The sequence below is a fragment of the Glycine soja genome, chromosome 11 (genome assembly GCF_004193775.1).
Source record: "Glycine soja cultivar W05 chromosome 11, ASM419377v2, whole genome shotgun sequence".
NCBI lineage: Eukaryota > Viridiplantae > Streptophyta > Magnoliopsida > Fabales > Fabaceae > Glycine > Glycine soja.
This window is the reverse complement of record NC_041012.1, coordinates 43027173-43042836: the sequence shown is the minus strand read 5'-3', so window position 1 is coordinate 43042836 and position 15664 is coordinate 43027173. Positions and strand designations below refer to the sequence as shown.

General features: G+C 32.6%; 3 protein-coding genes across 4 annotated transcripts; 1 reads left to right on the top strand and 2 right to left on the bottom strand.

The window, feature by feature from the left end:
- Window positions 1–2557: 2557 nt before the first annotated feature.
- Window positions 2558–5509, bottom strand: LOC114375097 (transmembrane protein 184A-like). 2 transcript variants are annotated; one of them, XM_028332844.1, is made up of 4 exons: window positions 5355–5509; window positions 4599–5028; window positions 4161–4451; window positions 2558–3124 (listed from the first exon to the last, which is right to left on the bottom strand). In XM_028332844.1, the coding sequence occupies exons 2-4, from the start codon at window positions 4986–4988 to the stop codon at window positions 2915–2917; spliced, it is 891 nt and encodes a 296-aa protein (XP_028188645.1). In that variant the 5' UTR covers window positions 4989–5028; window positions 5355–5509; the 3' UTR covers window positions 2558–2914. The 2 variants fall into 2 exon arrangements, with proteins under 2 accessions (XP_028188645.1, XP_028188646.1); XM_028332845.1 differs by lacking the exon at window positions 5355–5509 and adding an exon at window positions 5143–5300.
- A 3576-nt stretch (window positions 5510–9085) lies between these two features.
- Window positions 9086–9781, bottom strand: LOC114375098 (60S ribosomal protein L26-1-like). Its single transcript, XM_028332846.1, has one exon. The coding sequence runs from the start codon at window positions 9714–9716 to the stop codon at window positions 9276–9278; it is 441 nt and encodes a 146-aa protein (XP_028188647.1). The 5' UTR covers window positions 9717–9781; the 3' UTR covers window positions 9086–9275.
- A 2139-nt stretch (window positions 9782–11920) lies between these two features.
- LOC114375291 (endonuclease 1-like) lies at window positions 11921–14022 on the top strand. The gene is made up of 9 exons (XM_028333069.1): window positions 11921–12108; window positions 12236–12416; window positions 12513–12620; window positions 12715–12770; window positions 12869–12952; window positions 13037–13132; window positions 13241–13305; window positions 13398–13471; window positions 13641–14022. Exons 1-9 carry the CDS (start codon window positions 11971–11973, stop codon window positions 13763–13765), a joined length of 927 nt encoding a protein of 308 aa, XP_028188870.1. The 5' UTR covers window positions 11921–11970; the 3' UTR covers window positions 13766–14022.
- Window positions 14023–15664: the final 1642 nt, after the last annotated feature.

Genomic DNA, 15664 nt, shown 5'->3' with positions numbered 1-15664 from the left:
TCCAAACCTCATTCATATATATTATTCACTTATACAGAAATCAACTTCTTATGTTTATTAAAACTATATATTTCTCATGTTCATTTATATGTATAAGTATGTTATCAAGATGTCTCAAATTCAAAGAATTGAGAAGATTTCTCATATCACACGTTCCAAGACATGTTTACCATTGGTGGAAGAGTAAAAAAAATCATGAATGTTTATTACTTTCAACAAGAGACAAAAAATTATATGTGATGAGAAAAGAAAAACATACCAATTGGCACGAAAAGAAAGAAATAAATAAAAAATCTTATGAAATCTCAAGGGTTTGAGTGAAATTATTTAATGTGTATTTTCTACAAAAAGTCTCATGGAATCCATTAAAATTCTTCCCAATTAAGAAAGAATCCATCAAAATTTGTATAATTTTGAATAACAAAATATTTTTTTTATATTATAAAATTTTTTAATTGAATAATAACAAATTTTATTATTTTTCTTAAAAAATTCTAATAGTCTTAATTGAATATTTCAAGACCTTTTTTATCAAAAAAAATCTTTTACAATCCTAATTGAAGACATCCTCCAAAGTTTTACATGCATATATATATATATATATATATATATATATACTTTTTGTTTAATAAGTAATATATTCTTTTTAAGAAATCTATACATATATTATAGAACTAAATATCTGAATTTATTTTTTTTATATTATAAATTTTTTTAATTGAATAATAACAAATTTTATTATTTTTCTTAAAAAATTCTAATAGTCTTAATTGAATACTTCAAGACCTTTTTTATCAAAAAAAATCTTTTACAATCATAATTGAAGACATCCTCCAAAGTTTTACATGCATATATATATATATATATATATATATATATATATATATATATATATATATATATATATACTTTTTGTTTAATAAGTAATATATTCTTTTTAAGAAATCTATACATATATTATAGAACTAAATATCTGAATTTATTTTTTATTCTTTTCAAAAAATTAAATATTAATTTAATATGTTTTTTATTTAATTCTAAACCTTAAATTGAATATATATATATATATATATATATATATATATATATATATATATATATATATATATATATATATATATATATATACACATATATTTAGATATATTAAAAATGATATATATAAAAGAATTTGGGTGCATAAACCTTCTGAAAATTAAAATTTATAAGATACAATCCAAGTACAGCACTAGTCATATCTAGATAGAATTAGAATGTAAACGTAGAATCAATGGATCTTTTCAATTTTCAAATATTGGTCTATGGATCTTTTCTAAGAGTTGGGTGGAATTTTCTTCCTACACTATCCATTTTTTCTTCTACACCTCATATTTTTTATGATTCCAATAGGTATAGTTTATATGAATTGACAAAAATTTAAAAATATTTATAATTTTTTAAAATTTATATATATAAAAAAATACATTATTAAATCTGCATACTAATAACGTATTTATAACGTGAAAGTCACAATTTGAGACCTAAGTGTTGCTGCTAAATGAAGAAAATCTCGAGCTGGGTTCTGATTGAGCATGACCGCATGGGTGCCGCGGTTGTTTCATGTGAACAAAAAAAAAGACTCTTGCAGTTTCATGTAAAAAAAAAACTTTTGCAACACGTTTGTAAGCTTATTTTTAAAAGCTACAATTTTACCTATGAAGACAGAATTAAAGTGAATTTTTGGTTTAATTTTTATATAAAAAGTCTATCTATTATACATTTTTAACCAGATTTTAATTAAAAAAATTCATAGAAAAAAATAAAGATAGTTAAAATGATTAATCAACTTCAAGTTGATACTAAGAAATTAATGATTGTGTTAAAGCCATACAACAATTCAAGAAAATTAGAGAGCAGCTCAATTAGCTGGTAAAAGTGAAAATCGCCGTCTTTCAATGCTATAACCAGCGTACATGCCTCTCATTCCAGTCTTGAACGTTTCCAGCGAAAGAAAAATGCAACGTAAAAAAGGTTCCCTTTTCATGTTCCACAGAAACGCAATGGATGTCACTACTCATTAATGGTATACTGCGTATAGACGTTATGGACCTGTCTTTAACTTGATGCTTTATGTACAAAGTGGTGCATCTCATTAACAATAGCAAATCGATAATATGTGTCGCATAAGAACTCATTTTATGTTACGTTGAAAAATCCCCATAGGCATTCCAACCACGTTGTCAATCTAAGTCTAACTCTTACTAGTAATATGTGTGGGAGTGGGAGGATTGATGCATTTAAAATGGGTGGGCCCTCCACACAAATGCAGAAATTTGGGTTGGTGGGGATGCCTATCCAAAAGGTCATTGTGTATTTAATTTTTTCCCCCTAATCCCCACCTAAAATAATACACAATTTGACTGAATGCTGATGTTGTGAATTTGGCTATGGAGGATGGAAAACTGGAACTTGTACATCTTTGCGGAAGACTATTGCTAAATGTATATCAACACTGGAGTCATGCAAAATTAGCATGAGACATGGAGCAATCCAAACCAATGTTGGATGGACAAAGGAATTCAAGTTTGAGTTTATGTATATTGAGCAATCCAAACCATAAAAGTATCTGAGACAGTAACCAGAAACAACTATCATCCTAAGCAAATGACCATACGCTAGATAGTAGATATACTAGATAGCAAATAATAATATAATAAAGACTAATCTCTTTTAGTAGGCTTGGAAATTACAGCAACCAAAAAGGAAACGATACAGAGGTGGTGGATGGGGAATCTTGTACAGCACAATAACATTATTAAAAGAACACATCCACTTTGCATCAATGCTTTCAAGTATCTACTAGCGCCACAATAAACAGCTCTTAAATACATCTCTGTACGACTGTACCCTGAATTTTTCTTTTGACCTTATCATATCATTCATTTTTCTTGTTTTGTTTAAGCATTTTCTCAACTTCTCCACTATATGGTGCAGGATGATAAGCATACTGTTGAAGAACAGAAAAGATAACCATCTCTAGACATACCAAAATATTCTGCATTGCTTCCTCAATGTGCTCCACATCTAACCGCAAATGGCGAGATTGAATGACACCAGTTGCCGCTAAAAGCTCCAGCAACATTCCCTAAACATGGCCAAAGATAGTTCATTACTATAACAGAAACAGCCTTAATATCGAGGATAATATAAAAATATAGGCTAGGAAAAGAATTGACAGTAAATGTTGAGACAAATGGATGAATCAAGCAAATCTCAGTGTCAAATTGTCTCAAATTGATTTCTGATTTGTTTTCTTTCCCAATAAATAGACACAGTACAGGGATAAATATGGGAAGATTTTCCGATTTTCAACAACTAAATGTTGATATTCTCTAATTCCTAATTTCCACATTTTATACTAGGGATACAATTTTTAGTTTATTACACAGATCTGTAAATGAACAAAGACAGATTAATAAATATGGACAGATTCCTAGGCTAATATGCAGGAGGTATTGAAGATTTATTTATGAAATTTACTAATTAGATCCCAGGTCATCATTGTCTTTAGACCATGCAAATTGACTTTGCTTCCTCACCGCCAAAGTATTTAACATAAATACACCCCAAACTATAACACAATAGAAACTTATGGTGCCCAATTAATAAACATTAGTTTGATCAAGTGTTTTACAGCAACAATAACAACCAAACATTTTCCCAGTAGGTGAGATCGGTTACATGGATCAAAGTATCAAATAACAACAGCATAATGTTCTGTTGTAAATCATGACTACAGAAGAATTCTTAACCTCTAAAATCCTTCTTAATTGTTTTGTCTATAGTTTTTCTTAGCCTTTTTCTACCTCTAGCGATTATTTTACCTTCCATTTGATCTACTCTCCTCACCGAGTCTTCTAAGTCTTATCCACACATGCCCAGCCTATACCTATTTTGTCTACTGTCATCCAATCCAACACAACATTCTCATTTTTCCTACATTGAGTTTATTGTCTTGTTGGCTACACCAAAATAAATAAGTAAAAGCATTATGAAAAAAATAAAAAATAAAAACAAAGGAAAAATGGTTGAGAACCATCAGCTAGTCCAATTATTTATATTGATTCTATATGTAAACACAGGTTTTTTTGTTTTTTTGTTCTTTTTCTGTATGAGCTTACCTGCCAAAAGCAGAAGAAAACAATTCCTTTGATGCACAAGAATTTAGCTAGAGGTTTGTGTGGTGCCAGTTCTTTAGCAAACACATGGTAAAAGACCACCAGAGAATACAAGGCTAACGACACAGATATGTTGAGAACGATGGTGAATGCCCAGCTCAACCAAGTTGGATACAGCCCGACTAGCTGTAATGCAATCATCAGAACAGAACATACTGGACGGACAACAACAAACTGCCATGTCCAATATTTTAGAAGCTTCAAATTATGGTGGTTCAGCCGAACAGTACGAGGCTGCAGAAGATCAATTTACAAAATTGTGAATATTATGACATCACCAACATCATATACATCTGCAAATTTCTTGTGAGTAGATCAAATTCATTCTGCCCAAAATTTTAGCACAACTCAAAGTGTGCAGACTGCAGAAGCAAGCCATACCTGAAAAAGTGTCATTGGAAAAGAGTGGTGAATTTCCCTGCCTTTGATTTCATCTGGCACAATGTTTCTACTAATGGATATGTTAAGGTAACTATACATCAAAGCCAAAAACTTGGCAATGACCAAAGCTTCATAACATTCTTTAACTGACTCCAAAAAGGTGAAAAACTCCTTGCTTCCTCTGATATCCAAGAGACCCACAAAGGAGACAGCTGCATAGATTGGAGCCATGAGGATGATAATGATAATAGCCTTTTGCTCTTTCGGATTCTTCCAATAAAAGAGATGCTGAGACAGTAACTGCGACGTGAAATGCATGGAAAGCATAGCACAAAAGGCAGATCCCAGCACAGTAATCTGTGCAGCATTAAGTGTACTTATATCTATCATTTTTTCACTGTCTGAGATGAAAGCCTAGAAATCTCAAAACCTGCAAAAGAAATTGAGATGCATCAAATCAAACAAAAGGGAATTAGAGCATGAAACAATACCCTCAGAAAGGAAACTGAAATTAATACTATCAGCCCCACAGTTCAATTCATACTAATAAGAGGTCACTCAATTTCGTCATCAAGACCAAACCATGTTTGTTTCATAGCAACCTAGTTCCTCTCGAAATTCATATAAACAAGGACCACTTCGTTTTGAAAATGACAAATTTCGGGTTCGAAAGGAAGTAAAAAGCAAACTTGATTTACGAAAAACCAAAGGAAAATTGAAAGGAGTTCAAAAGTGAAAGCACGAAACGAAAATCACCTTAATCGACGCGATTCAACAGTTTCTTTCAATGGCAGCCGAAGCGATGAAAGAAAGTTATTTTTATAATAGTATAAGTTAATAACTGAGACACGTGGCATCAGTTCAGCTTGTCACCGTGGTATTGACATATTGTATTGTTTATTGGCTCATGTCAGCAATGGTGTGCGCTTATTAGGGGGATTGGACCGATTGGTCAACTGGGATGATGGAATGGCAAAAAAAGAGAAATTCAAATTGTATGCTACATTCTGAATTTATTTAATTCAGTACTAAAAACTCTAAGGATATCATAACAATTCTCATGGACAAAATTTAAACTGATAAAAAATAAGGATGTAAAATTAGAAAAAGAAATATTTTATTTTATTTTAATATTTATTTTCTTCATTTAGAGAGAATGCAATAAAATAAAAGTTTATTTTCTCAATAGTCTAGCTCAAAGTTATTGAACAGTTAGGCTGGATGGGAAACTGGTATGAAATCGAGTTTGTTATGAATGCCCTGAAATATGTACACATGCTTGAGCGAATAGTATCAAGTGCCTTTTTGAAAAACTATGGCTCTTCCAACTGTAATTCTAACACGGTCTGTAATGGAAGGCGGAAAAACTTCAAGATTGCTGCACGATCATGATTAAGCGCATGTTTGGTTTCACCTTTGATAATTGATTTTGGATTCACATTAATTTTGAATATTTTTTACATGTTAATTTCATGTTAGAAAAGAATTTAAAATTGAATATAAGTCCAAAATTGATTATAAATTAAAATAATTTTGAAAAAATTTTAAGTTAAATTCAAAAATTTGTAACTAATGAACCATATCACTTTAAAATTAATTATATAAAATCAATTTCATTTAAAGTTAATTTTATAAACGCTCATCCATATCATTACTTGAATAAAAGAAGCCAAGCTAGATTGAAAATCTATTGTAGTATTTTGATTTCTGTGTAATGTAAATGAAGTAATGTTATATTAACAAACCTTTTAGGGTTGACTCAATCGACACAATCCAAATAAAGTTTGCGAGTCTGATTAGTTTTAGAGATTCTTATATTTAAAAACAAATTAATGTATTATTACCCCGAAAGTTAAAATATTCATTTTTCCTAAAATCAATCCCTTGCAAAAGCCACAAAGAAGAGAGGCCAAAGAGAGTGTTTAAACAATTCACTTCTTGTCATATCAATTGATAAATACGGTGTAATTCCTTTAGCTGTAATTTTAAACCGCGACCTTATTAGAATCCTGAGATCTTAACAAAGAAAGAAGTCCAAACACAAAGGATCCAAAAGTATGTCACGAACTTCAGTATTTATGACAATTTTCATGGCAAAAGCAATATCTTCCCAATATGCTGGCTGCTTTCCATAAGCTGATGAGCCTTCGATGCCTCAGAAAGAGGGAAAGATTTGTAGACTACAGGCTTAACCTTTCCTTCGGCAATTGCAGGCCAAACATTCTTCTCCACTTCCACTAACAATCAAGGCTTTATTTTCCAGACTTCTATTACGTAAGCCAGACCCTGCACAGTATCCACCATATGACATTCACAAATGTTACGTTCAACCAAGTCTAAGTTAGATCTTACCATACTCCATAAAAAAGAGCTCACATTGAAATAATGAAAATGTTGGCCGTCTAATGTTTCCTCATACTACACTCATTTTCAAGAAGATCAAAACAAGTAGAAATTCAGAAGGGAATGTGCATATTCTTGCAGCAGGTAAGTCCAGAAGGAAAGTAACCACAGTGATATATAAGAAAGCAGAAATGCAGAAACATATATAAGAATGTGTGAAAAGTACAAACAGAATTCATTTGAAGTCATTGTAAAATTAAGAAAGTTTCCACTGTTTTCAATTTTCTGATTATTCTCCCCACTGCCCAAAATTTAGTAGTTCATAAACTACTTTGCATTTTTGTAGTTATTCACATAAGTGAGTGACTGAGTTTTGTTTTATTTTAATTTCTTCATCATCCAACATACAAGACATGGCACCATGAGTACACATGCACATACAAATGTTTACATGTAGAAACTGAATTTGAGCAAAAGCCTTCCATCAAAATTCAAGCTATCAAGATTTTTTTGATAGTAGGATGCTCCCATACAATCAAGAATAACATCAATTACAGTGTCAAGTCACGCTTCTCTGTAAAACTAGTAAAAAGCACAAACATTCGAGACCCTTAGGTGGAGGGTAGGAGCCTTTCCTCTGAATGGTATCTGCTCTGTTAAGGGCAGTGGTGCCCTTCATTTTCTTCTTCCTTCCACACGGAACGTATCACTCTCCTTTCCGATCTTCACGCTTTCTAGTTCTATCTCTCCGCTACGCTTCCGCTAGCTTATATGTCTATCTCACGCCCCCTCACTTGCGTCTTCTATCATTCTTTTTTTCTCTTCTGTAAAATAATTTTTGTTTCACGATTCTTAATTTTTTTTTATGTAATTATATGAAGCATCGAATTTAAACTTCGACCACGATATAAGAATTTAAATTTGCTAAATGTTAATTTTATATATAGTCGATCATATATTAAGAAAGTTTAGCTCGAGTGGTCAAGCATGTGAATTGTTGATTTTTGTAAACATTTAACATCTAAGGTCCGTTCCGATGATTTTTTTGTTTTTAGTTTTAAGTTTTTTAAATATTATAATTTTGGGTTTGAGTTTCCAGTTTTAGTTTATTTTGATTTCAATTTTTAAAAATTGTTGCAAATTGAAATATGCTAAAATAAGTCGAATGCTCTATTCTATGTTATCTCACACACCCACTCCATTATGAAATCATGCAATGTAAAGAAATTGACAAAAAATTAATTGGAAATAAAAAATAATAAAACATGCTAAAAATAAAATAAAAATATTGAAAAAAAGTGTAATGTATTTTCTTTTGAAAAGGCAAAATAAATTTCATTAGCATAAGAAACTCAAGGCTGTACTAACCAAGACCAAAAAACAAATACAAGATAATCTGCTCTATGATATAACATCAATCAATCTTTAATTCCCCCCCCCCCCCCCCCCCAATACTTAACAACATCATAATAACAAAAGAGGTTTGCCAACTCCAAAGACACGTTGCTCCCTGGACTGCATAATTAAACATCACCACCACATATTATTGGTGTTATTGTATATAGACTTAAATTTGGTATCTACACCAGTACACTCCAAAGTTTTTAGTCACCCCCAGTTTAGCTACCATTGTCATCTCCACAATCCATCATATTGGTTGTGTCCTCCCCTGTAGCTTCAAAATATACCACTCCACTCTCCTACATGTTGTAACTGTGAGCTTTATTATTTTGGTTGTCGATTCAAGGACAGAACAAATCCAAAGTAAACACACAAAAAATGCACACCATATATTTGTTCAAATTCCCCAATAAAAATCACTTTTACAGCCAACATCACCCATCCACCCCTAAAGAGCTGACTCCATGGTTGATTGTTGAGGCCGTAGAGATGGGGGAGTGGTGGAGCAGATCATGGAATAGGGAGAAAAGTAAATCAAAATGGATCCTCTCTATTGGGTAATCGAAGAGGTGAATACATGGGAGACATTCACCGTAAGTCTTGAGCAAATCACATAACCGAATTTGACCCCACATTTTAACCTAAAGTTCATCATTAGCTTAATAACAGAGACGTTCATCATTGGCTACTCTAATGAAAAATAAAAAACAATCCGTAGTTGCGACAAGATAGAGAATTAGAAATTATTGAAACGAAAATGCAACCACAGCAATCGAATTAAAATATTAAAAGGGGGGCAGTTAATAATAAGCAGATGGAAAATAAAAGGATAAAAAAGTTCGACTAACACAAGAAAAACAAAATCCTGCAATAGAAAAAGGGTAGCAAAACCCATAGAGAAAATTTGTTTGTATGATAAGGGGGCAAAAGAGACTAATCAACGGTTTGCATGATATCTTCGGGAGCGAACTTGGTACCCTTCTCCTTATCGGCGGCGGCGCGACCCTTGGCCTTGCGATCGAGAATGGCCTTACGGTCCTTGTCCAATTTGAGCTTGGTCAGCACAACCTTCGAGGGGTGAATCCCAACGTTGACGGTGGAACCATTCACCTTCTCGCGGGTTATGCGCTCAATGTGAATCACCCACTTTCGACGGTAGACCTGAGTCACCTTCCCCTCGCGACCCTTGTATGTTCCTCGCATCACCTGCACCTCGTCCTCCTTCCGTACTGGGATCGACCTCACGTTGTACTTAGACCGCAGCTCCGCCGACAGAGGGGCGCTCATAAGCACCCGCCGCACGCTCGACGGCGCCGTGAAATGAGCCTTTCGGCTCTTGCGGCGGCTGCTCGACACACGTGGATTGAACTTCATCTTCTCTCCCTGTTGCCGCCGCTGCTGCTTCCTAGGGTTTCTCTTTCCCTCCCTGCCTCCAATTTATCTTTCTTTTAACTCGCCTTATGGGCTTCTCTGTCTATATTGCAATATTCGGCCCAAACTCAAAGGCCCGCAAATCTGTTCACAATAATGCTACTTGGCATAACCAGTTCATTCCAGATTCCAGATTCCAGATTGGACTATTTATCATTTCCAAAAGCATTTAAATTTTAAAATACTGATAAATGATAACCTATTGCTTGCTTAATTAGTTATTAGGTTGTACTTCTTGATAAAATTTGAATTTAATTTATTGATTATAATAGTATGCCAGACTTTTTCAAGTAAAAAAAAATGAATTTGTTTACCTACAATGGTAGGAACTCGCACTTGACATAACATAAAAACTTGATTTGAATCCTCGTTTAGCCCGAGGGGAATTGGTGTGTGGTCATTCTATAGAGTTGAGTGTTCCTGCACTTAACAAATTGAATAATGATCAATGTTTCCCCAGCAATTAGGGGTGGTAACGAGCTAAACCAAACTTTATTAGACTTAAGTTCGGTTTGAGTTGAATACGCAAAGCTATTGGCTCATTATCTGTCATAGACTTTTATTAAATGCTCAACTCGGCTTACATAAAAAGAGTATAGTTTGGCCTACGAGCCTACTTAAAAGTCTGCTTAAAGACGTCTTTAACCAATTAATTATTTTAAAACCTAGTAAAATACTAATTAACAAAAGAAACTTATAAATTTTCGTATAAGTAATGTACAAATTCGAAAATAATTGATAAACAAAATCATATTGAATTCAAGTTATTTAAACACAAAGTATATCAAAAGAAAATGAAAAAAAGAGCATAATATTAAAAAAAATGAATTATAGATGATTTATACTAATATAACCAAATAAAAATATTTAAATTGTCTGAAAATGTCTTTATAAAACATTTTTTTGGAAGTATTAATCTGATTGCATTATCCTTTTAACTCTCTGAGCATTTTATGCCACTTCATCCTGTGATTCATAATATCATAAAAATGGTATAGATAACAGTTATTATTATTATTTAAACAAGCAGGCTTATCAAGTTTAACAAGCTTTTTTTTATAGTTTGACTTTGACCTTTTTATCTAAAAAAGCTTTTTAAAAAATTTGAGTTTCACCTTTACAGTAAACAAGACGAGCCTTTAATAAGCCGAATGGATATGTAAAATACAGGATTTCCAATCCTAGCAGGAAAAGGGGGGAACGGATACTCAATTTCAAGTGAGTAAACAAAATTCCATACTAGATATCATAGATACATATAGAATTCTATGGAAAGCCGTATTCGATGAAAGTCGTATGTACGACTTGGAGGGAGATCTTTCATATCTTTCGAGATCCACCCTACAATATGAGGCCAAAAAGCCAAAATAAATGATTTTATCCCTTATAAAAGTTATAAAAAAATGGATTCCTCCTTTCACGCTCATGTCACGGCGAGGTATTGCAGAAGAAAAAATCGCAAAATCTGATCCAATTTATCGTAATCGATTAGTTAACATGTTGGTTAACCGTATTCTGAAACATGGAAAAAAATCGTTGGCTTATCAAATTATCTATCGGCCCTTGATAAGCGACTCGGCTCATTTTCATTCCCGCCTGTAATTCTCGGGTCGTCATAATTTACCATTTTTAGAAAATAATTAATAATTTTATGAGGCTAAAAATTATTTGTGAGACATAATTATTAGTGTACAAAGGGATAATTACATACATTCATTATTTGTGGTTAAATACTTGGTGGAGAATTTCCATTCTAATAATTTCTTTCTTTTGTTAGTTGCTACTTTCATTACAAGTTGTGAAGGTGAAGGTAGAGAGGAGGTACTAGGTAGCAGCTAGCACCCGCAACAGTATTTTTTATCACAAGTGCATAACGATGCATCGGCATCATCCAGCCGTGCGTAAACCGTGATGTGAAGACCACTAACAACGTAACTACCGTATTGCTTGCTTGTAGGTAACAGTGCACCATAAGCAAACAACTCTATCTAAACTCCTTGTATATATAATGCTCCCCATCTTGCTTGTACTTGAAGTCAACTTGGATGATGCTTTCAAAATAGATATTGAATTCTTGCACTCAATCAAAACCATGTTACGTGTTCTTTCAAGCATAAATGCCTATATATCTGTAATGTGCCTTCCTGAAGAAAACAAATCATGTAAGGTCCGCAGAAAACAGAATTCTAGTGAAGAGATGGTTAGACTTGGACGTTTGTGGATGTCTCTTCTTCCATTTGGATTTCTCTTGTTCTTTAGTTCAGCTTTCATCAGAGTACCTGGTGCCCTTGCCTGGAGCAAAGAGGGTCATGTCATGACATGCCAAATTGCGCAGGTAAAATTCGATCCATTATGCAATTCCCACTTGGCCAATACAACAGAGTATTCACTATCGTAAGATTTAATGGTGGAATCTTAATAATTGAAAAGTAATTGACATTTGGTGTATGATAAATAACTAGGCACTTTTAGAGCCTGAGGCATCAGAAGCCGTGTACCAATTGTTACCTGACTATGTCAAAGGTAACTTATCATCCCTATGCATATGGCCTGACCAAATTAGACACTGGTACAAATATAGGTGGACAAGTCCACTTCATTTCATTGACACACCAGATAATGCTTGTTCTTTTCAGTATTCAAGTAAGCATTACTTCTATCTAGTAATTAATCTTATCATGTGCTCTCATTAAACCTTTGAATATTGATGCAAAATTTTGTTCCTTTTTGTTACCATAGGGGACTGCCATGATTCCCATGGCGTTGAGGATATGTGTGTTGCAGGTGCTGTGAAAAATTTCACTTCTCAACTCATGCATTACAAAGAGGGGACATCTGATCGGAGATGTAAGTATTTAAGTAGGTATTTGACTTTCTTTTTTTTTTTGCTAAGAATAACTTTATATGTTTTCTTTTATGCCTTTGGTTTCTGATCTTACAGATAATATGACTGAGGCGTTATTGTTCTTGTCACACTTCATGGGAGATATACATCAGGTATGCGTGTGAAAAGCTTTTCAAAGTCTTACCATGTTTTATTATATAGCTTTTTACCAATCACATTAACTAGAATTTTTGGGGACTTATATTTTCAGCCAATGCACGTTGGATTCACAACTGACGAAGGAGGAAACACGATAGAACTACACTGGTTTAGGCACAAATCAAATCTGCACCATGTATGCTTCAACTTCATCTCCATTCTTCATCCAGTATTCACAAACTTACTTCACGTAACTATTAATTTTGCTGTCTATCATTAGGTGTGGGACAGAGAAATAATTCTCACTGCATTAGCAGACTATTATGATAAGGATGTGAGCCTCCTTCTCCAAGACATTGAGAGGAACTACACTGATGTAAGACTAATTATAATTTGTCTGAGATCCTTCATTGTATTTATTAAACACGTGGATTCTTTGATTGATTCCAAACGAAATCAACAAAATCAATTTTCTTCTATTCAGGGGATATGGTCAGATGATATTACATCCTGGAAACATTGTAATGATATCTCTCAATGTGTAAATAAGTAAGCTCTCCCTCTCTTCCTCCTTCAGTTCCCACTATCTCTTTTTCTCTGGCTGTTAATGTTCACATTCCTCACATTTTGGAATCATGTAGTTGGGCCAAAGAGAGCATACAAATAGCTTGCAAATGGGGTTACGAAGGAGTTGAAGCTGGAGCAACTCTGGCAGGTGAATAATTCTACTACAGTTATTTAAGGACATGTAGACACAGAACTAACAAGATTGTGGTTTAGATGCTAAATAACTAATTCATGAAACTGCACCAACATTGATAAGTTTGAAGTTTTAGTATATCAGCATGAGATGAGTAGACTTTGTGCGCTTGATGCTTTTGTAGATGATTACTTCGACTCAAGGGTGCCATTTGTCATGAAACGAATTGCTCAGGGTGGAATTCGATTAGCCATGATTCTGAACAAGGTGTTTGCTGACTCTGAAGAAAGATTTGCAACAGCAACTTAGGCTCACAGACCCATCAATACAAAGTGTTTTGAATTTGTTAATAAGCACATGCTCTAACTTCATTCATTCTCAATTGTTAGTCCTTAGACCATTACCTTTCAGACAACCTGCCTTTGTTGCAAGTTATTTCAGCATGTACTAGGCATTGCAGTGATGTGTTTTCACTCAAGACTTTCTATTTTCTTTTTATATTAGACATGTCCATCGCTTGAGTCGTGCTTAAGGAATTCACATTAGGAGGTATCAAAAGGAAGAGGTCGTTTTTAAAAATTTTACACAAGAAAATAAACTAATAAATGAATAAAAGAGACTGAAATTTTTATAAAATTAGTCTCATTATAATATATATATATATATATATATATATATATATATATATATATATATATATATATATATATATATATATACCAATTAAAAAAAAGATGTGACATGGTTATTTTGCACTCAATGTATTCAAATTGATACTTTAAATTAAATTAATTTACACTTAAAATCACGCTAAAACTATAATCATCGTACAAATAAAATAATAAATAAATAAATTTAAAATAGTAAATAAATCATAATTAAATATGCATTTTTTATAATAAATATTTATTAATTTTTATCTAATATAAATCTACCAATGTGAATCAACTAAATTAATATTTTTATTAATCTTAATGAATTATATAATTGAGTCATATATAACATAACGACGAGTACTGCTTCTCAAGAATATATGTATCCATTTTGTATTTGGGGTGTGCGTTTTTAATACGAAACAAAAATGCATTTTCGATTTGTAATGTCTCGCAACTCAAAGAAAATTACTTATTTTACTTTAAAAAGAATATTTTAAAAAAATAACAAATGGGCCCAAAATCAGTATGACGTACCTCCTTAGCCAACAAATTAAGAGGAGTAGGGTATAGTTTATTCACTATATATCCATTTTTAATTTTTAATTACTAACAATTAGATTATATAAAACGTATAACAGTTAAAATAATAATTTAAAATTCTCATAAAAAATAATCAAATACATTTTATGTTTTTAAAATTTTAAATGATTTAATATTTTATTTATCCGATATTAAAGAAATTTATAGGAAGACATAATATCATCTTGTTAAAACGACACTGATGAAACATAGAACAGCATGATGGTACGAGTTTCATGGTTAAAGTAAATGATTTGCTGTGAAGCAACACAATAATTTTTGTGTACTATGATGGCAACAAAATCATTTTCGTTAAGGTCAAGTGGTCAACAAGAATCCCACGCGAAACCCAGCAGAGGTGACACGTGGTGGGTGGCTGTTGATAATTTCTGACAAATTCTTTACTGTCTTAGTTTTACTGTTCCAAGGTTTAAATTTGAGAGAAGGGTTCCCTCCTATATCTGTCATTTCACTGCTTTTTTTTTCTTCTATGCTTTGTTTGACAGTCTAGACTGGGAGTCTGGGACTGGAGTTCTCTGTTCATTGCTACGCGCCGTTCACCTGATATCATTTGTTCATTCATGTAATCATTAAACACTCCTCTCCAAAGGATCTTATGCTTCCTTCACAACCATTATTGTAGTAATAAATAAATAAACATATATACATTTCATTTCGCAAGTGAAAAAAAATGTCTGTGAATTATTATGCTTAATTAGAATGGAAAAACAAAACAAAACAGAAACAATTTCTCTTATTGAAAGTATGAATCTCTTGTGATAATTTTTCAGTAAGCGCAAGATGATTATAAAATCAATGATAGTATTCCTTAGCATGTCTTGGAGTGACCAAAATATGTTTAAAAAATGAAATATTACAACGGTAGTTTACTAGATGAAAGCATGCTTTAAATCAAAACCATAATCGACGGTGGACACCCCACCTCATAACATAAGATTGATTGATTAAGCTT